The sequence below is a fragment of the Aulonocara sp. 'chitande type north' Nkhata Bay genome, linkage group LG9 (genome assembly GCF_057382095.1).
Source record: "Aulonocara sp. 'chitande type north' Nkhata Bay isolate Kocher_YH1m ecotype deep benthic linkage group LG9, A_spYH_male_GT1.1, whole genome shotgun sequence".
NCBI lineage: Eukaryota > Metazoa > Chordata > Actinopteri > Cichliformes > Cichlidae > Aulonocara > Aulonocara sp. 'chitande type north' Nkhata Bay.
The window spans coordinates 35,836,897-35,858,137 of NC_141352.1; the positions used below are offsets into that span (position 1 = coordinate 35,836,897).

The window sequence follows — 21,241 nt, forward strand, 5'->3', positions numbered from 1 at the left end:
CAGTTTGTACTGAGTGCATTTTTCTTAAATATTAATTCTTTGAGTAAATAAACCTTTGATTTTATAGATTTCAGTTGTATTTTACTCAAAATTATCACGTCATCTTGAGCAAGAGTGAAGAATCATTTCTACCTTGGCACCTGTTGATAAGCAGACCACATGTGGACAGGTTTGAGTACCAAACATGACGTAGCCTTGGTCTGGGTATTTTTTATGGCCAACAGAATTCTCTGAGAATCATTGTTGAGTTTATTGTAGTAACCTCTCCCATACATGTTATCACTGGTTGCAACTTTAAGCCCAACAACTTTACTGTGCCACTTTCTTTTTTTTGGTGAAAACGTATGGGACAGGTTCCAGGAATTCACTGGCAGCAAAAGGGGAAAGTGTTCTACGGTTGACTTTTTAACTTAGTTCAGTGCTTTTGACCAATCGGCCTCAGCTGAAAAGAAAGAAAAAACTGATGATTTCTAAAAGGCTTTTTTCTCTAATTTTGTGCGGTTGCACAAGTACTTTGGTCCAGGCTGCAATATCTCAACAACTTTTGGGGGAGTTTCACGATACTTCATGGGTACAATTATGGCAACTACAAAATGAATGATTTTGTGGTCCTCTCACTTTGCATTTAGCGCAGAAATGACATCAAAACGTTTCTAAAATCATCGAAATGCAGTGTCTTCACAAAATCTGTGTATGAGCAAATGTTAGCATGCTAACACCTACATGCTGCCATTTTTATTCTGTTTTAGGATGGTGATAACAGCTATTAACAGTATCTCAACCTAATAGAGGCATGACTTTAAAGAGGCAAATAAAAATCTCATTACTGGGAACTTGCTGTTGGCCGCTGACTAGGTTGCAGTTATTGGGGCTTTCCCACATCAATAGATGCACTGGCAAGAACTCTACATTCACCATCAGGCTACTGTACTCAGCTGTAACCAACGTCCATAAAGGGTAGAACCTGAGAAAATGCACTACTGTCAATCTCATGTAAAACGTCTGACCAAGATCTCTCAGTCTCCACCCGCAGAAACGTTGGGAGTTATTTGGCGTATAATGATCTATATGATATCAGACGGGGCGAAATCTGGTACCGAGCAACAAGAAAAACACTCGGCCAGATTCCTGCCATTTAATATCCCATTAAAGGGTAATTTGGCATGAAACCCCTGGCGTGTGTGATGGAATTCTATTGCTCCTTGTGTTCAATGAAATTCCCCACAGGCTTTGGACTGCAGTGTGCATGTGTGTGTTTGTACTGGATGTGTGTGTGCCTATGCTTGTATGAGGCCTGTGAATTGTATGTGAGTCCTTTCAAGCTGGCAGAAGTTTAGTTTTCCACTGGGGTAAATCTACACTCACCATCTCCTACCACGTCTGACTGCCCTCTGTAGTCACAGGGGCTCAGGCCACAACAACCAACTGGCCTATTAACGGACTTTTAGCCAATGGCACAATGGTTGCCAGGCACGCCACTTTTGCTTTGACCAATCGCAAGTGGTTGTTCACAAGCTGGAATTCGGCAAAAGAATGCACCGAGAGACATCGTTTTGTGTTTAAGCTGTTGTTTTTCTACGTTTAAATTCTGTTTCTCCCTGCTGAGTGAAAATGTCAGACGTTTTGTCACTGTCAGAAAGAAAGCAGGGGAACATTCAGAGAGCTTAAAGTTGATTTATTCTGTCTTCTTTTTTCTCTGCGTTTCTGATGTAAGCACAGATTTATGTGAAATCAGGTACTCGGGGAAACATTTTTCTCTTATTATAAAAACACAATAAAACTATTTGCAAAAGAGGAATGTGTTCACTGCACAAGTATCTGGGAAGCGGAGCCCACAGGAGGAAAAAAAATATTCAAAAGTTGCAGAGGAAGTGACGCAAGCCCGAGCTTAAAGTGATTTCTCTCTCTGCTCTGTCGGGGGAATCAGATGCGGTATTAAAATTTCATCTTCTCGACTTTTTTCTTTTGTTTCGTTTCTTTGAGCAGGTCGATCAGATCGGAGAGCCCCCGGCAGGTGTTCGATCCCATGAGTCAACGCCGCCTCTGAGAACTTTCCATGTGCGGATTTGAAAGCTTCTCTTGCATGTAAGAGAGTAACACTTCTGTAATGGTGCCAAAGCCCGAGAAATCCAAGAGGGACACCTCAAAGCCAAGAAGTTATATCAGCTATAGAGATAAAATAGTTAGCCTCTATTAAAAACAGCAGGTCAGCCAGATGAATTAATCCTTTTTTGGTGGGAGGGGAGTTCTCTTATTAAAATCTGGTAGAAAGGAGTTATAAGTCTCACTTGGTCTATCCGTCTCTTTCTTTCTTTCTCCATCTGTAAGTCTCAACAGGTGCTTCACTGTGAAAAAAGCCTGATGTTCGTTCAGGTCAAGGGGTTTGAAGTTCTTCTTTTTTTTGATAAAGGCAATTGTACCCGTTGCAGTCGTTGTTGCGTTTCATACAAACCAACCCCCACACGCTCCTTCATGCTCAGATAATAGGAAACACATTTGTCCACGTTTGTCCCCCCCCTCTCACTCACACACACACACACACACACACACACACACACACACACACATGCTCTCCATTACTCCACCACCTACACCTTCAGATCCAGGCCCTCCAGGTCCTGTCCATGCTCTGCAGAAAGTGAAAACGTTACTATTGGTTATGAAGTCTGCTTGAACAAATGGCCCAGTGTTCTCAGCTGAGGAAGACCTCTGATTGTTCTCGCCACAGACGAGCTGTGAGCTGAAGCGCCGTGAAAGCCTCTGTAGGCTACAAAGCTTTTGTGATTTGCTTCGGGCTGACAGTGACTTCACGGTTAGAAGAACATCGGCGTCAATGATATCGCTATGAGACATTTTATCTTATTCGGGTTAAAAAGCACAGCTTTCCCCCGGCAGACTTAAAAACAAGCTAACTGCAGTCAACTGGGGTAATTATTTCAGGGTGACTCATTACTGTAATGTAATGTGCAAAAACAACTACGGGTATGCTTTCCTAAAACAACAAAACATGCTAATAGGGCTTTTTTAGAAACAGAATTTAATAACTTCAGAGAACAGTTAATTGATTCGACTCTCTTCAAGTCAGAAGACCGAGACTTAAAGGAACTCATTTCTAAGAACCGACAATGAAAACTTGGAATTTTTATTTTAATTCAAAACAATAATACACACACTTCTTTTAAGGTCCTCATAAAAGATTAGTGACTCCACTAAGTCCCTATGTAATATTTTACCATGCTGCTTTTATTTCTATTAATTTGTTAAAAAGATAAAACTGATAAAGTTAACTCTAGCTTGAAATGAAAAAAAGCAATGCCCTAGATAAAAACATGTAAAAGTTAGGAAACATTTTTTAAGGATCATTTCCTTGTGGGGAATTCCATTCCATGACATTTCTACTAAAACACAGCAGCAGAGTGGAAAATATCAAAATACTAAAATAGGCATAGAAAAACAAAATCTATCCTCTGTTTTGATATGAAAGTGTTTTCATTCTGTAGAAAATGAACGGAAGCAAGTGTCTTCTTCTAGAGGGAGGAAAATGATCCCTCCAACTCTACTGACTGTAAAGACATTAGCAGCAGTGGAAGTGATGTAAAATAGAGCTGACCTTTTAGGATGATGTTGGTTTTGGTGGAAACTGCAGATTTTTGTACGTCAGAGATGAAAAAAAAATCCTTTTTTAGTTAAAAAAAACAAGTTTATGCTTAAAGACACACACAGAGGCTGTTTGCCCTGCTCTGTCAGCAGGACTTTGTGTCACAATCAAAGGCATCCCAAACAGTAGTGTGAATGTAAGCATGATGCACATGGCCCTGTTGTGTCTGGCATTTAGGTCAGAAGAGCTGCCTGTGGGTGGGTGAAAGACACATTTATGCACATGGGTTCACAAATGTGTATACGAGTTTGTGTTAGGGTGCTGGACACACGCTGGATATTGCTATAATTTAATCAAACTCTTCTTAACACTCAAGCTCTGCTAACTAGGTCTCAGTGGTCACAAGAATCTCATTGAGCAAGTCAAACGTCATGTGAAAAGACAGTTAAAGGGTGTGCTCTGGCAACCCAGATAAAGCGTCATATACTATCGACACAAGCAGGGAGGCAAGCAGAGAGACAGACAGCTGGGAAAAAAAGATGGACCAGCTGCAGGAATTAAAACAAAATGTGCAGATGGAGGGGACAGAAAAAGAACAAAAGTGAAGGATGGCGTGTGTGTGTGAAGGAGACTCTTAAAGGGAAAGAATGCAAGAAATGTGGCTTCTTACCAGCCCGATAAACAAAGTTCGCCTCAGCCTCAGAGGAGGACGGCGAGAGCAGCTCATCGTCATACTCGTTGGAGCTGAAAGAGCCGGAGTGGTTTCTCTTTCGAGCGTCCATGACGGCGTTGGCCACCATGACGTGGCGCAGCGAGTCATTCAGGTAACGGTGCAGCAGGCTGCTCTTGTACTTGGGTGGAGACACGTAGTCCTCTGCCAGTGAGGCGGCTTCGGCGGCCGAACGCAGCCCCGCGCCCATACCCATGCTCATGCCCATGCCCATGCCCATGGCCATCCCCACCATGGAGGAGCCCTCCTTCTTGATCACACTCTGGTACATGGGCTTGTTGAGCTCCTCGGGGCTACTCTGTGTCCTCTGAGGGTTGTCCCCATCTGTGCCAGGATAAGAATACTCATTTAGATGGACTGCAGAAATATATTCTTACACTTTCACAGCTGTCAGCAGACGCCGCACTCAACTGCTGTTCAGAATTTGCGTTTGAGAGGATCAGCCGATCAAAAGACTTGAATTAAGGAGGAGGGGGTAAGATTAGAACTGTGAATCACACAAACCTTTTCAAGTTCATGTTACACGTTTATATATTTATTAAGAGATTTCAAAAAATTTAGATTTTTTTTTTTTAATTTTCTAAACATGAGCTATAGAAGTTGGACACTGTTCCTTAATGGAAATGTTATATTGGATGATATGGATTTGTATTTGTTGTGTTTCATTTGCTTTCAGGTTTCTGTCATTGTGTGCAAACAATACTGTCGCAGTCACTGACTGCACATAAACCCACAGTTACCACATATGTAGTTCACAAGCTAAACACTGTACTTAATCAGTGCTAAATGCCCAAAATGCATAAAATGTTTTAAAGATTCCGATCTCTACTACTGCACATGGAACTCAGTCAATGCATTAAGGGGAGTTTAAACAGGAATTGCGGCTGGAGCTCCAGTTAGCACAAGTGTATATAACAATCACGCACATTTTCTTCAGCAAATATTGTATTTCTAGAGTTAAAATAATTTTCCAAGTTCTGCGCGTCCCATCTGACTCGGGTGCTGGTTATTTTGAGCTGAACTTGAATCCAAATACGAGGCAGGGAGATTTGAACCTGGCACTCCTGCCCTCCCGTTGGCTCTCCTTCAAGAGCGGGAAGCACAGCCGAGACTTAAGAAGCATTACTGAATCATAACGGATGGTAGTCAATTTCCTCTCCATCAAAAGCAAGCTGCCCCTAAGTTCCCCTGCAGAAATAAATAATTTCCAGGGTGCTGCTTTGCAACTGGAGACACTGAATTAAAGCACAGGTCCAAACCTGATGAAAAGGTGGGGGGGTAGGAAGATAAAACACTGCACAGAAGAACCAGATATCCTCTGGCAGAAGGGAAATTAGGGAGAAGTTCGCTCTAGATACCGTCTCTGCCAAGACCATAATTTTGTAATTTGGACAGGTTGGACATTTGATTCAGCCGGAGCCAAATTAAAATTATAGCTCCCACATATCAGAAACACATGGATGGAGAGTATTTGCTCTCCTTCCTATGCGCCATCAGATATTCAGCATTTTTCCTGTTGTCACTCAGACAATAAAATAAATCTTTTCACATCAAATCCTTGCAGTATTTTAAAGAAAACAGGCCCCTTTTCGCACCTCCATGACACTCCAGTTCACAAAACAGAAAACAACATTTTCTCTGCACTTCAACTCCAAAACAAGCTGGACCATTTCAGACAGTAAGAGGAATGCACTCAGGGTCAGTGGGGTTAGATCTGGCCCCATAAATAGACTCTGGAACAAAAGCATAGGCTTAAAAACATAATAGAGGGCCTTTTAGTGCGTGGGTCAGAAGTGGAAGCAGGCTGCGGATAGCTTCATAACCATAATATGACAGGGAGAAGAGTCAGGGAGATATACAGAGCCTCCGGTGGTACAGTGGCCTGTGGCAGACACAATGCAAACACCATGCACACATTCTTCTGTGAGCCGCACACAGCTTCTGCTCCTCAAAAATCTAATTAGAGATCACTGACACCACAGCGCTCGTCCTTTCTCTCTATTCTTTCACTGCTCGGGGATATAAGTTGTATTTTTTTTTATGTTTCCTACCCATGTTTTCTGTGCTGTCATGGAGTACAAAAAGGCAGTCTCTCCCCTCTGAGGATCAACATGTGTTTGCAGTAAATACACTACGCTGACAGGGAGCCGCTCATTTGCAATTGCAGACTAGGAGGCAGAGGTTGGCTCAGCAGGGTGTCCTAATGACAGCGTGTCGCAGCCCATCGGCCTCGGCGTCTCTCAGCTGGATCACCATTTATATCCAGCCCAGAACACTGTTTCTGCAGAGCGTCGGGCCACTTTAGGAGGAACTCAGAAGGAGGTGGACTGGCCTTTGGCGCCGGTTCACTCCGTGACACTACATTTAAAATTTTGGGGGTACAACAACTATGATGTAAGTTCGCAGGTCAGTCGGTACAGAGTGCATCAGGTTCGCAGCATGTGACCAGTTTATATAAGAGAGCCATTATTATGTGATATCTCAGAAGTGATCTTCCATCAAACTGACTGAGCAGCACACGTTTTCCACTGTTCTTTAATGCACATTATTGAATTATTCTAACATTCAGCATTCAAGGATATGCTCTCAGCGAGAGACAGAGAGCTGCAGAATAAGAGCGAAAGAGCAGGCAAAGGGTCAAACACCAAATCAGAACAACGCTGCTCATACACACAGAGAAGGAGTGGCCTTTCAAATATCATCATTATTAAAATTCTGTTAGATTAACTGGTGCCAATGAAAATGGATAATATGCTTTGGTGAATGGAAAAAGAATTAATCTGCTCTGTGTGCTGTGCATGGGTGCACATGGTACAAGTCTGATTAGTGCATGCTTCTAATGATCATTTCGGGCAGTTCTTTTTTTAAAGATATAAAGTAAAAACAAATTTTTGATACTATGGACACCGAAAAATCTTGTTTCTGTTTCACTGAAAGAAAGAAAAAAACATTAAAAAATATCTATCTATAGATAGATTGATAGATATGTCATCTCTCAGTCGGAACAACACAAATTTGATGGGACACAATGATCTTATATGTGTTCTATGTAAAGTTATATGTGATGGAAAACTTCCATAAATACGAATGAGTCACAAGTGACTAATATACAGCACGTGCACTGTATCTATGCCAGCTTCCTGGGAGAGAAGACAATATAAATATGTTTTTACAGTTCATGTGAACGAAGTTAAACAGGGCACCCTTTTAATTATAACTGTGTGAATAAAACTAATTAATCATATTGTAGATCAAAATTAAACATGCTAGTAAGTAAAGGGTTGTTAGTTATCCATGCCTTTGTTTACACCCGGCTGGATTACTGTAATGCTCTTTATATAGGGGTCAGTGCTTCATCAATGACTCATCTACAGAGGGTGCAAAATGCTGCAGCTCGTCGCACTCAAAAGTGTGAGCACTATTTTAGCTTCACTTCACTGGCTGCCCATTCCTTTGAGGATTCATTTTAAAATTCTTTTATTTGCTTTCAAAGCCCTCCATGGTCTAGCCCCATCTTATCTCTCTGAGCTGTTACAGCCTTTATACACCCACCCGCTCTCTCAGGTCAGCTGATCAGCTGTTTCTGAATGCACCTAGGACTGAGTGTAAACTTAGAGGAGATCGTGTTTTTGCTGTAGTAGCTCCAAAAGTGTGGAACACTCTGCCTTTAGAGATTAGACTCTTCTCTGCTTGTTTTTAAATCACCTCTGAAAACCCGTCTCTTCATGTTGGTTTTTAAGTTTATTTTTATTAGTTGATTCTATGTTGTTTTATGCTGTTTTTTTTTTAATATATATATATATAGGTCTGTTTTAATTTAATTTTTATGTATTATGTGTTTTATTTTTGTTTTATTCTATTGTTCTTAACTTACTTACTATACAGCACTTTGGTCCTGTGCTGGCTATTTAAAGTGCTTTATAAATAAAGTTGGATTGGATTGGGGAAATTGAGTGTTGACATTGCTGGCTAATAATCCTTCCTTTGAGGTGAAATTAGTCAAAGGACGACCACTCCCCCATCCCAGTAAACCTGGTTCAGCGTTGCTCAAATGGGATGGCTGACGATTCAGAAACCGTACCTTCTGAGCAGCTGTCATCGCTGCTAACGCTCAGCCTCTCTGCATTCCCCTGAACATATTTGTTGTACAGCTTGATCCTGAGCGCCCAGCTCAGGTCTGGCTGCCTCACTGTGTTCTTCAGTCGCCTCCTGGCATTGGCGAACCAGTTGGACACCTAAGAGAGAGAGTGAGTAAGACAAATAAGAGGGAAGTGGGAACGGACAGCAAATAGAAACATATGTTATTGTTTGGATTCCAAATTCTTCCATATCCAGCAAAACAAAGTCTATCCCCTAAGAAAACGTCTGCTCTCTGCCTGCCATCAGTCTCATTCAGAAAAACCAAGCAAGACCGAAGCAAAAGACAGATATAGAGTCGGGTTGCAGAGGAGCTCTTTGAGGCCGAGACTTAAGAAACAACCCAGACGCTCCAGAGAGACACCGCAGCATGCATCCTTTCTGTATCAGTAACATGCAGAAACATTTAACACCATTCAAACGCCGGATGGCCAGCGAACGCAACATTTCATTAACTAACGTTCTAGCTGAGGCGTACATTGCCCATGCTTATTTTGGACTCGCACGGCCTCCCACCAATAAGACATTTTTTCCAACACTGTCTTCAAGATGAGTGTCTTCAAAAGAGACACTTGATCCAGCGCTCTTCCTTTCACTGGGAATGGAGACTATTAGATATTATACAAGAAAAACTTTTCATGCTCAATAGATTTCAAGCAGTTTATGAAGGGGCTGAGACAGAGGCCTTATGCTAGAGTACTTATTTTTCCGATCCTCTCTTTCAGTATCATGTTTCTTGTTAACTAAGACCATCCCACATCCCTCTGTCGCGAGCCCAGCACCGTGGCACACCAGGAGGACGGCGGCATCTTGTGAATTTGCGAGGTGAGACACGAGACAGCTTGCTTATGAGAGCCGGGGAAAGAATGGCTCAGGGAAAAGAGACAGAGATGGTGACGCCTAAAAAGGCTGGACCCAATCGCCAAACCAAGCTCTCTCAGCCGTGGCTTGTCAGCCGCGTGTGTACCGTAGAGGAGACGGCATGCAGGGACGGCGAGGGATTTCAGTGGTGATGGAGAGATGGGACTGGATTTTCAGCACACTTGATTCACAATATTTACATGGAAAGAACAGGCTGTTTTGCTAAAACATGACAGATTTAGTTGTTTTAAACACCTGGTGCCAGGTGGGTGTTTCCAGGGAAAATGCACAGGAAGTGATGCATTCTACATTTCTGGACTAAACAGTGGAAGAAACGGGTAGCTCTCATCCTCAATCAATGGACAGGCAAAGAAATGTGAGTCAACAGTTAGCTGGTGCTATCATATAACACTTTTTAATGGCTCTATATAAATTAGTTTAGTCTACAAAATGAGAAAATACAATCATCAGGTGGTCTCAGCACTTTTTAAAATTGTGGCTTATGTCCCAAATGCCCATTTATTAAAGATTATATCCTTTCAAAAGTTCAACAAATAAGAGAAAAATTGTCTCCAGGTTGATTTGAGATTTTAGAAGCAGTGCATTTGTGGCAGTTTGATGTCAGTCAGCTATTTGATTTGCTGATACATTGACTCAGCAACGCACACTTAACAGAAAATCAATTAAAAATGAATTAATAAAACTTTTATACCTCCTTCATGCTGGAAAATGCAATTATAACTTGCATACCTACACTCACCATCATGAAATATTCCACTGACCTTTGACGCTGCTGCTGGTATTTGAGTGTCAGCTTAAACGCATGCATGCGTGTGTGTGAGGTTGTGTGGTAGTGTGTGTGAGCGGCACAGCACCCCTGTGTCCAACACAAAGCATTCCTCTGCACTCTACTCGCCCTCACCAAAACAAACAGCTCCATCAGGCCCCCAAAATGAGAACCAGATTAAGCACCGTGGCCGGCAGCCCAAAAAAGCCGCCGCAGACTTTCTGAGGCTGTATCAGTGACCTTGTCAGCCAGATGATACTGTACATACACAGCTGCACGTGCCAGACACCAAACACACTCATATTCTCCACTGGGTTTTCCTCTCAGCGGTCAGTCGCTAAAGTCAAGCCGTCCACTGTACTCTGGCATCATCAGCAGAGGGTGCAATAAAGCTTAAAGCGTATATGAAATCTGCATTTCTAACTGCATTACTGCAGATCAGAGGATCCCAAACTCTGGGTTGGGATCACTTCGAGGTCCCGCGTGAAGTCCCAATGAAGTGTTGTCAAAAGAAAATGCAGCATAAAAATACATCCGTGTTACGCAGAAATAATAATAATAAAAAAGACTGATTTCACCATTTTTCCAGAATTCTTATTAAAAAAAAACCCAGAGTAATGCTTCAAATTAATTTCAATTAATTGCCTTTCTTGTAAAGTCAAAAAAGTTACATGACATAAAATTCTATTTGCAACTAAGTGAAGTTTGTGAAAAACTGAACTGATAATTACAATGTAACTACTGTATAATCTTTGTTGGTTTGAAGCTAAAGAAAAATGTGAGGCTTTCTTGAGAAATAAAGGAATGAAAATATATAAATGCGTCTATGTTTTTCACAACTGACCTATAAAATAATGTAAATCTAAAGCAGTCATCGGCAAAGTGTTTTTACAATAGTGTGAAGAAACAACAATATTCAGTGCTGCTGCATAGGTGCACAGTACTCAAGATGAAACGCATGTTCCACTTACTTCAAGTGCAAATGAAAATACAGCTTTTCAATGCTCTCAACAACAGACATCAACCTTAACTGTTAAACATAACTCTAATGCTCTGTATTCACCGTCAATTTCTTTGTCACCTGACCTGGAAGTTTGAAGGATTACCAGAAAGTGGTCTCACCTGAACCAGCGTCATTTGGGAGCCGAGTGCCAGGAGGATTTTCTCTGTCTTGGTGGGGTAGGGATTGTCCCTGTGCTTGTAGAGCCACTGCTTGAGCGGCCGCGCCATGTCCTGCAGGGCCTGACGTTTGTGTCGGACTTTACCACCACTGGGACGACCCCTGTGAAGAAACGGGTAGAGTATGTATCTGGTATTTGAGTTTGTAGAATCTTTTATCTTTTCTTTAAATGCCTAATTTTTAACACATCTTCCTTCTATGAGTAAGATAGGAGATGTGCCCACAGTGCGTTTATGAGTTAACACAATGCTTGTCTTATTTGAATAAAGACTAAAAAGTAAACAAATTGTTTTGCTTTTAAAAATGTGATAAAATCTGAATTTAAAGCAATGAAACAGAATCAGGATCGTGCTGTATACTGAAATGAACAAACGGTGTTATGCGAGCAGCAAGTTGAGTCCTAAGTGGAGCGGCAAGTTGCCTGACTTTGTTAGTCATGACACATAAAGTGAAAACTCTACAGAGTGTGCAATTTTCTCACCAAAAGCACTGCAATTAAGCCGAGAGATGTTAAAGGGATGTAGAGATGGAGAAAAAGAACGAGAGACTGAGTCAGTGAGGGGGAGAAAGAGAATAGCCACTTGCAGTTTATTTTTCATTGCGTGTCCCACAAGCCGCCAACACATGAAACAAACAAAAACATTCTACTCAGGCACAAAGATTTGCCAGATTAACTTTTCACACCCAGCAAAAGTGGATCAAGAACAATGTAACAGAGGCCACGGCTTGAGCCAAACCATCACACAAGGGACGGACAAAAAGCTGAAATTATACTTCTGGTTTTCACTTACAGAAAATCAAAGTAGGGAATATACTCTGTGGCCTGGAAGATCGCAAATATATTTTCTCAAATCCCAATTCAGCAACTCAGTGGTGAGTACAGCTACAACAGCAACTCATAAAAGATCACTACAGTGAAATTACACAAGATGAAAAATGACAATATATGAATTTTCTATGAGCTCTTAAATATATATTAGAAAGTCTTTCTTTGAGTCTGCTTTTCCTGAGCTGTAAAGGACTCAGTCTCACCTGTAGCTCCAGGTCTTATGAACCTGTAGATGTCAGTATGGTGCTGTGCTGCATTTCTCCTTTTATCTCACCAAAAAGCTGCTCTCACTGTAGATGTAACATACTTTAGTCTAACCTCAAAGTCTACCCGAGGTTCATGTTCTACAAATATTTTCCTTGTAATGCAGATCGCTATGAACATCTTAAAGGATATTTCATTCCATGTTCTGAACTTTGGCTTTAAGCACACTCTCTCACACACGCACTCTGTTTAAAAATTTAATGTACTTTGTTAGCCTTATCCATCCCCTGAAAAAACACCTACAACTCACATAAGTTCACACAGAATTCTTTTAATATTACTGAGGGTTTCTTCTTCACAAGGCTCCTTAACATACCTGCTTTGCCCCAGGTTGCTGTGATATAAACTAAAAAACATGGACATATCAGGACATATCTTCACCTACACCTGCTTCCTATTGTAGAAAATATATAGTTTAAAAAAATCAATGGCCGCTTACATGATTGACTAGACCACACAGAGAGCTCAAGGGTGAATTTATTTATTGAAAACAGATGGAGACCTCCGCTACTGAACAAGGCTGACCTACTTATTAACTCTAAGATTAGCTGTGAACATCAGCACCAAAATAAAGGCCAGATTGGGAAATATAAATTCCCTGAGCCCTAGAATCCTGGTGCATTAAATCCACATGAAAAAAAGCTAGACTTTTTTATTATTATTATTACTAATTATTATTATTTTTTCTTTCAGTGCGGAGATCTAGAGCATAATGTTGGGACCTATAAACGACCAAAATTGTGGCTTATTGAGGCCAGCGTAAGTTTCAAATGTTTGTGCATAAATGCGCAATTACGCACTGCTGCTGGTACTTTATCAAATCCAAATGTTAATCAATGCATCTGTATTACAACTCAGTGAGGCTCGTGCACACACATGGATTAAATATTTATTTTAACAGGATCTGAACCCAAAAGTCTGGCTTGGGTGTTTGGTCTGCTGTCTTTAATTCTGCGCACAAACTGGAGCGATAACCACAGCGCTCTGATAACAAAACCAGCATTGTTGTTCCCTCTCTCTCGTTCTGTTAGCTCGTGCTGGGAGAAATAACCGTGAAATAGAGGCACTCCTCATTAGTAACACCCCGGAGGGGAACTCCAGTTAATCCAACTCCGCACATGCTGACCAGCAGCGTTAACCATAACAGAACGCTCCACATACCCGCTCCGCCGGTGTCTGATCGCCTGGTTGTCTCTGATGGTCTGGTTGCTGGAGAGGAGGTCTGGATGCTGTCCATCGATCACTTCTAGATAATTTCTGCTGCTCATTTCCACCTCCTTCGCTTTCTCCTCAAACAGAACCTGGCTGCTCAACTTGTTAAAGACGATGGTGTTCATCTTTGGTCAGACAATCCACCGTTTTTCTCTGACGCGTAAAATATCAGAAGGAGGGAAGGAAATCCACGGAGTTGTCACAGTGTCCCAGTGTCTCTTCTGTGGAACAAGTGTACATATTTTACACAAAGCGTGCTCAGAAATACCTCGGAGGATGACAAGTAAATTCGCCAGGGAAACTATTACAACTTGACCTTTGGCCACAAGGATCACAAAAAAACAAAAAAACAAAAAACCACTTAATAATGCCAGTACTTTAAAACACACTTTAAAAATTTCTCTGACAAATTGAAATTCCAAACCTTATTAAATGTGCTCGCTCATTTATTTACACTTCATTTAAAAAGCTGATCAATCTGATTAAAGCAGATCGTACCTAACAGCGAAGCTTTGATGCATCAGCTGCTTTACAAACAAAACAACAGAAGCACTTGTGCAGACTCATTATGCACAAATATCCATTGATGTGCAAAGGTATGCGTGAGGAAATTGACATAAATAAAACTGTGAATAATGCGTGCAGACAGCAGATCAGTTATGAGACAAGTAAATAAATGTTATGTGACTCGTTAATGCAGCGCTGCAATAAACTTACTAACTCTTTATCTGATTTTTCTACGTGACAAAATTCCACTCTCTTCAATTTAATGCACTTCCACTTTATTTGCAGGAGACAGCAGGGGAGTGGTACTGCAAGATTTGAACGGTAAACACTAAATTTGAGTTTGTAAAATGTGTTCAAGTGGAATTCACCTCCAAGTATCGTCCTCTGCTCTGTGGTCGCGCGTCAAGAACTCGTGAATGGTTTATTTTGTTTGGTGCTTCCACTCCTCCTCCCTTTTTAAATCTAATACAAACAAACCTACAGCCTTCACAAAAATGTGACATTTTTATTTTTTCCTCCTTTCACCCTCAATTTGTAACTTCTAGTCGAATACTGAATGTGTCCTGACAAGAGAAGCACCTTTGAGCTTTCATCATTAACCTGGCGCAAATTCCGCGCAGCAACAGCACTGAAATAAAACACAAAGCGATATTACTACTACTAGTAGTATTACTAGTAATATTTAAGTTACAACCTGTGTCACGTTTATTGTATTTAGCTTTCTATATGGGGTTACAAGTGAGAATAAAGAGCCATGCAAACTCGGTCCAGTTCATTCAAAGTTGTATACGTGTTTGTCCTCTACATCATCCCTGTCCTGAGTCTCAGTAACGCGGCTCCATTCCTGCTGCAGTAAATCACTGTGAGTGCAGTTACCTGTCCCGGGTCCCTCCTGCGTCTCTCTGCTGTGTAGAGCAATAATCCTGTTTCCAGTCACCCATTCCCTGCTCACATGTTCCCCTACTGAGATCCTGAGCTCAAACCGCACGGACCGCCGTCTCCTCCTCCGCTTTATCGAGTGGCCTGCGCCGCGCTGCCCGGGACTCTGAATATTTCACCCTGCTCATGTTTCCTAGTACACAGCCTGAGACTGCGAACATACTGTTGATGGCTTACGCCTGTTCTGGGGCCGGGGCCAGCAGAGGGGAGGAGAGGGAGGGGAGGCATCACGCTGCAAAAAGTAGGCTGTCTAAATCACGAATCCACGGTGGAGTCTGAAATGTTACTCTGAGTTGTCAGCTTGTGAAAACCCCCTTTGGCTGGTATTTAGTCCTTCTGTTTGGAACATAATACTGCAAAGCAATATTATAAATAGTCATTAATGAAGCCGGAGTAATTAGAATGATAAATTAGTAGACCTGAGTACAGATTCTCTTCAGTCTTTTCCAGAAAATAAGCGCAAAAACTGTGAAAGCAGCGCGAAAAAGCACTAGGGGAGACCGGGGATAGCTGTAACGTGGGTCAGTTGTAACACTTCCAATTTCTCCAATCAGGGCTAAGTTTCAAATGATGTGACTCATCTTGTGCATGCCCAATTCAGCTCTGCTATCACATGTGAAAAATCAGCACATTTTGTCAAACACAGACAATTTAACACGAAAAAAAGTAATTTGTATGCCAAAAAGTAAGTTTTTCTACTTTATTTCAATTTCTAATAGCATTATCTGCTTTGCAGTTAAACTCATCAAACTTAAATTGTGTTATTTGTATGTCTATGGGGATATATTCTGTGTAGGTCTTTAGTGCTAATGTTTTAGCCGTTGGCTGTAATGTTAGCTAGTTCATGGCTATAGGAGTCTGGGTCAGTTGTAACAGCAACAGTCTGGGTTAGTTGTAACAATGCAAATGTTACAAGTTACCACACTATTACTTTAACTTATATTAAACAAGTTGGGGCAACGACATCAGCAGAGAGAGGTTCACTGGTCGCATTTGTATATGTGGTTAATGCCATTGGCAACACAATTCCTCCACTGTTTGTGTTCCCACACATACATTATGCAAACCACTGTGTCAGAGATGGACTAGTAGGAAGTACTGGTAGTGGAAATAAATCAGGATGGGTGCAAGAAACAGATTTCCTCATCTTTCTGAAGCACTCTGCAAACCACACCAAGGTAAGCCATGATAAAAAGTAATGGAATTGCGGTGCTGGTGAACAACTACATTTTTCCAGCTTCATTGTTATGTTCAAAATTGGTGCAAGAGTTGTAGGTTATAATGCCCACTGAGCCAATGAGGCCAAACTCAAGGAAGACCAACCAAAATTAATGAAATATTCAGTTGCAGAAAATTCCAGAATTTGTCTTTTTTGGGGGGTTGGAATATGTTCAAAAGCTAGATTTCTGCATTCTGTCACACACACACACAGCTACATAAATGGCTCTAAGTGCATTCATGTGTTGAATAAACAAAGATTACATGTTAATGTTTTGTTAGTACCCTTATTTCATTGTGTTACATTTCACCCCGGGATATGTTACAACTAACCCAGACTATGGGGTTAATTGTAACATTTCACTCTTTGTGTTTGAGACCATACCATGCAATGGGTAATTGTGCTGCAGAGAAAATAGCTGCACTATTTAATAGCAGAGACATGTAAATACTTTGCATTACATTTTGAATCCACTACCTTAAAAGAGCTTCAATTTACAGACAGAAATGTCAAAAATGTTACAACTATCCCCGGTCTCCCCTACTAAATCCAAATGAGCAAATTTCAGTCATGTGCTGCTTTGTAAAAAACAATGTAGCACCTGTGTCACATACATGTAGTGTCCTAGCTGTGCAAAGGATTTGCAAAATGTGGGATTTTGCTAACAGCAGAAAACTCCAAATACTGCAACAAGGTCAGTCATTATGGTTTCTTTTCTTTAGCTCCTGCAAGATGTAGACTGAGTCAAACCCACTGTCTGCTACAGACACTTTACAGTGCAATAAACCTGTTGTGGATGCTTGTAAAGAGTGTATCATGCTTTATCCCTGCACGATCACACTTGGGTCCTAAATGGTCCTGTGTCAAGAGATTTTGTCCCCTTCTAGCAACCACTTAGTGCACTTTTTTATACAGCTGCCTATCAGTGTATCAGACCATCTTCAAGGTCGTATGTTTTCCTTGTAATGAGAGTTATTCCATCAGATTCAGCACAAAAACACAATCCTAAACTATTTTTGGTAACACTGAAAAGAAGAAAGAGAAAAAAAATCTGACTGTATATAGCCATGCCACTGCTGATTACTCCTGATGCACCCTCTCATTGACTTTCATTATAAACCTGTCACATTATGGGCTCATGAGTCACAGATTCTGAGGTTCTCAGCTGTGTGTTCCTTTGGGGTTTATCCAAGGTAGTTATTCAAAGGACGTGACTAAGCAGCAAGAGCCATATGAAGGGTTCGAGCCCTGTGTAATTATTGTTTATTTGTGCTTATTTTCATTTAATGGGGGAAGTTAACTTTTACTAACAGCTTGTGCAAACATACCATGAATGGCCCAGTCATGTAATGGTTTTAATTAAGAATAGTTTATTTGCTTGGATTATACACAATATGTATGTTTGACTTCTCACCTGATGTGAACTCATGTTACCTCCCATGACCTTGCCAGTGCTATCTAAACTTGTGGCTCAGCACAGACTTGACTGGGGAAGTTTTGAGGCTTGTAAATGGCATCTCTTTGTTCTTAATCTACCCTCTCCAAAGCCTCTGCTTTTTCTCCCTGAACCTCTCTTTATGAGCTTGTCTGCTTGTCATCCAAGTGTGGGCGTGCAAAACGATTCAACAGGTAGGAGCACAACATTAATCATCATGTCCCACTCTATAAGGATTGGTGGCAGGGACTCTGCAGGCGATCCCCGTACACAGTTCTGTTTCATCTCTGGCTGGAGTTCCTAAACTACACCGGCATCTGTTTTCTTTGTTGTCTATTCTTCGTCATGTGTTTGGGTGTTGCAGTTAAACTATAAACGATTTTTTTGAAACCTGGCACCAGTGATTATATATTTCTAGTCTATAGATATGGGTTACAGCTGAAAAGCTTTGCAGTATAATCTATTTTTCATGAAGTCTTGTAATGCTGAATGTGACACCTGACTCAGTCTTACTCCACTCACAGTTTAGACATTTCTGGAACACATTACTGCTTTGGATGAAAAATTAAGAAAGAAAAGAATTCACCATACTTTCACTGTCTGATTTTAGAGGGTCCCCCCTCAATTTTGTCCATCAGTTTGGTCTAGTCGACCCACAAGGGGTAATTACAACTCAGCCTGTAAAAACAGTTGAATAATATTTTGTCTCCCATGGAGCTCAGACAAGCTCCAGAGATGATGTCATAGTGTCACAACAGCTTGTATTGCAGTCTTTCTGGACTTCGACCCATGCATATTAAGGATTAAAGGGCTGCTGAAAAAGGAAATAAACACATATACTACAACCCATCAGCTCTATATTGTGAATAGGCTCTCACTGTTTGATGGAGGACAAGGACACAGGACAGGGTGCTGGAAGTGGTCAACACCTTGGGCTCTTTCACGTGTTCCTTATGTTTTGCTTTATTTTTTTGCATTGATCTGCTTGAGTGGTTAGTGGTTAAGTAAGTATGCTTTGCTGAATTTGTAAGTTTGCGTTATCACAAAAAAAATTAACAGTCACTAATATTTATGGTATTCTCGTGGTAATGGAGAGAGTGACAGAATATCAACCAAAAAGTCAAGTCATTGAGTGAAATAAGTATTAGATCTCCTACAACCCAGCCAGAATTCTGGCTTCCAGAGATTGTACTCGAATGTTATTTAATTGACTGATCTCAAATCATTACATGTATAAAGCATGTGTGTCTGCAGAATCAATTTCTTCAATTCTAACCTCTCCACTGCCATGGGTAAGACCAAAGAGTTGTCCAAGGACATCAGGGACAAGATTGTAGACTAGAGCAACAAGACTATCAGGAAGAAGCTTGATGAGAGGGTGACAAGTTTTGGTTTGATTATTTGGAAATAGAAGAAACAAGAAATGATCATCAATCATACTTCTTCTGGAGCTCCATACAAGATCTTGCCATATGTGGTGAGGATGTAAGGTGGTGAATCATCCCAAGAAGAGAAAGCAGATGAAACCAAAGTTGAGCAGCATCTACTTGTTTGGAGAAAGGGTAGGGGTGGCTGTAGCTCAGGTGGCAGAGCAGGTCAGCCACTAATCAGAAGGTCGGTGGTTCGATCCCAGGCTGCATCCTGGCTGCATGCCAAATATCCTTGGGCAAGATACTAACCCCATGTTTGCCTACTGGTGGTGGTCAGAGGGCCCGGTGGCGCCTGTGTCCGGCAGCCTCGCCTCTGTCAGTGCGCCCCAGGGCAGCTGTGGCTACAATGTAGCTTGCTATCGCCAGTGTGTGAATGGGTGAATGACTGAATGTAGTGTAAAGCGCTTTGGGGTCCTATGGACTAGAAAAGCGCTATACAAATGCAGGCCATTTGCCATTTGTAATGCTAAGTATGACCCAAAGAACACCATTGCCACAGCAAGGCACAGAGGTGGAAACATTATGCTTTTTGCTAAGGGTAGAGAATGACTTAACTGCATTGAGGGGCTAACAGATGGACCCATATACCATAAAATCTGGGATGAGAACCTCCTTTCCTCAGCCAGAACATTGTTTTCCTGGAAGACCCATCCACAACCCATCTAAATCATCCAAAAAGTACCACCAAGACAACAAAGGCTAAAGAGGAAGTGCATTTAGGCCATGGAGTGGACTTAGAGATTTAGAGAGTTTCTGTAAAGAGGACTGGGTCAAAATTCCTGTGCATGGTCTTGATGACCAACTACAAGAAATGTCTGACAACTTTCCATACTGATGTTTGTGTTTGTATAAAACTAAACCCCTGATGTTCTCTCATAAAATACCAACTCCAGTATATCCATACTGGTTCATAGATTCATGTCAGTATATATCAGATCCCTTATGCTTAGTAAAACAACATCTGGAGCATTTTCATACAATACCAGAAAGTAACCATTAGTTTACCCTACACTCCATCCAAGACTCATTTATTTAAATGTTGTACGTCAGTGTAATTGTGGGAAACTCTGTTCTTGCATCCAGTGTCTGTATGTTTTATATACCAATGACAGTCTCTCTTGTATTGTTTTATATGACATCGACTGAGTTCATTTGTATGTGGGTTTGGTCTGGCTTGCCAGAGGGGCGTTTGTAGTTAAAGTTTTATACACTTTCGCTCATAACATTTGTTTTCTCCTTAAACTTCCACTTCAGCTCTAATCCCTAAAGTTCCAGAGGGACTCAAATGTGTTTTATGTTTAATTAACAAAATGCTGTAGTAAAGAAGCTGCAGAAAAATTGATATGTAGCTCTATATGCCATGGCCTAAAGACTTCCTTTTTAGTGTCCCTCTCTGAGGCAGGGATTGTAAAATTAAAAAGCAGACATTCATTACACGTCATGGATCCAACAGGGAACACCCGGTTTTGCCTTGAGCTACTTCATCATTCAGTGCACATTAAAGGATCTGGCTATGAAAAGTGGCCATTACTTAAAATCAGTGTCAACACCTTACGCCATTTCAATCCAAATTACCTTACGCCATTTCAATCCAAATTATTTTTTAAAGCTGCAGCCTCTGCACCCATCATCTGCCCCTCATTTAAGATGATGTTTTCACTCCATGCTTGGGCCTAATTGCCCCATGTAAACCATGTTGCAATTACATAGTATAACTACTTGTAAAGCCAGAAACATATTTGCTCAAAAGTTTTCCAGCTATGGTGGAAAGTGTGACTGAGAAGAAAATTTGCAGGTTGTATAAAATGACCCAATTGCTGTTTTCAAAGAGGGGTTTCAGACATTTGGGACACTAATCAGTGAGCTGAAGCGTGTGCTGTCTGTACATGTCCAGTGAAAGCAATCAAGTTCCATTAGCAGTCACTGGGATTGATCCCTAAAATTACAGTGGGGAATAATTGCAACTTGGAACACCCAGTACTGTTTAACCCTCCTGTCCTGTGTTGCATCTCTAAATATGGCGTTCCAAGAATACACGACTGGCTACTAAATTGGCACATAGTACTCTACAGGGAGGAGATACCACTTCACTATCCAGCATGAATGGTGGTGA

The 21,241-nt window shown here is 41.2% G+C and overlaps 1 protein-coding gene across 2 annotated transcripts in view; it reads right to left on the reverse strand.

Moving 5' to 3' along the window:
* mkxa (mohawk homeobox a) overlaps nucleotides 1-15,153 on the reverse strand; it is a 28,566-nt gene extending 13,413 nt beyond the window's left edge. Inside the window, exons 1-5 of one of the 2 annotated variants that reach the window (XM_086307280.1) lie at nucleotides 14,982-15,153; nucleotides 13,548-13,819; nucleotides 11,236-11,395; nucleotides 8,410-8,563; nucleotides 4,269-4,652 (exon numbers count right to left, since the gene is read on the reverse strand). In XM_086307280.1, the coding sequence (XP_086163406.1) occupies nucleotides 4,269-4,652; nucleotides 8,410-8,563; nucleotides 11,236-11,395; nucleotides 13,548-13,723 (874 nt within the window). In that variant the 5' untranslated portion in view covers nucleotides 13,724-13,819; nucleotides 14,982-15,153. The remainder of the gene's footprint in view (nucleotides 1-4,268; nucleotides 4,653-8,409; nucleotides 8,564-11,235; nucleotides 11,396-13,547; nucleotides 13,820-14,981) is intronic. The other variant, XM_086307281.1, reaches the window with a different exon arrangement.
* Between the last annotated feature and the right edge of the window lie 6,088 nt (nucleotides 15,154-21,241).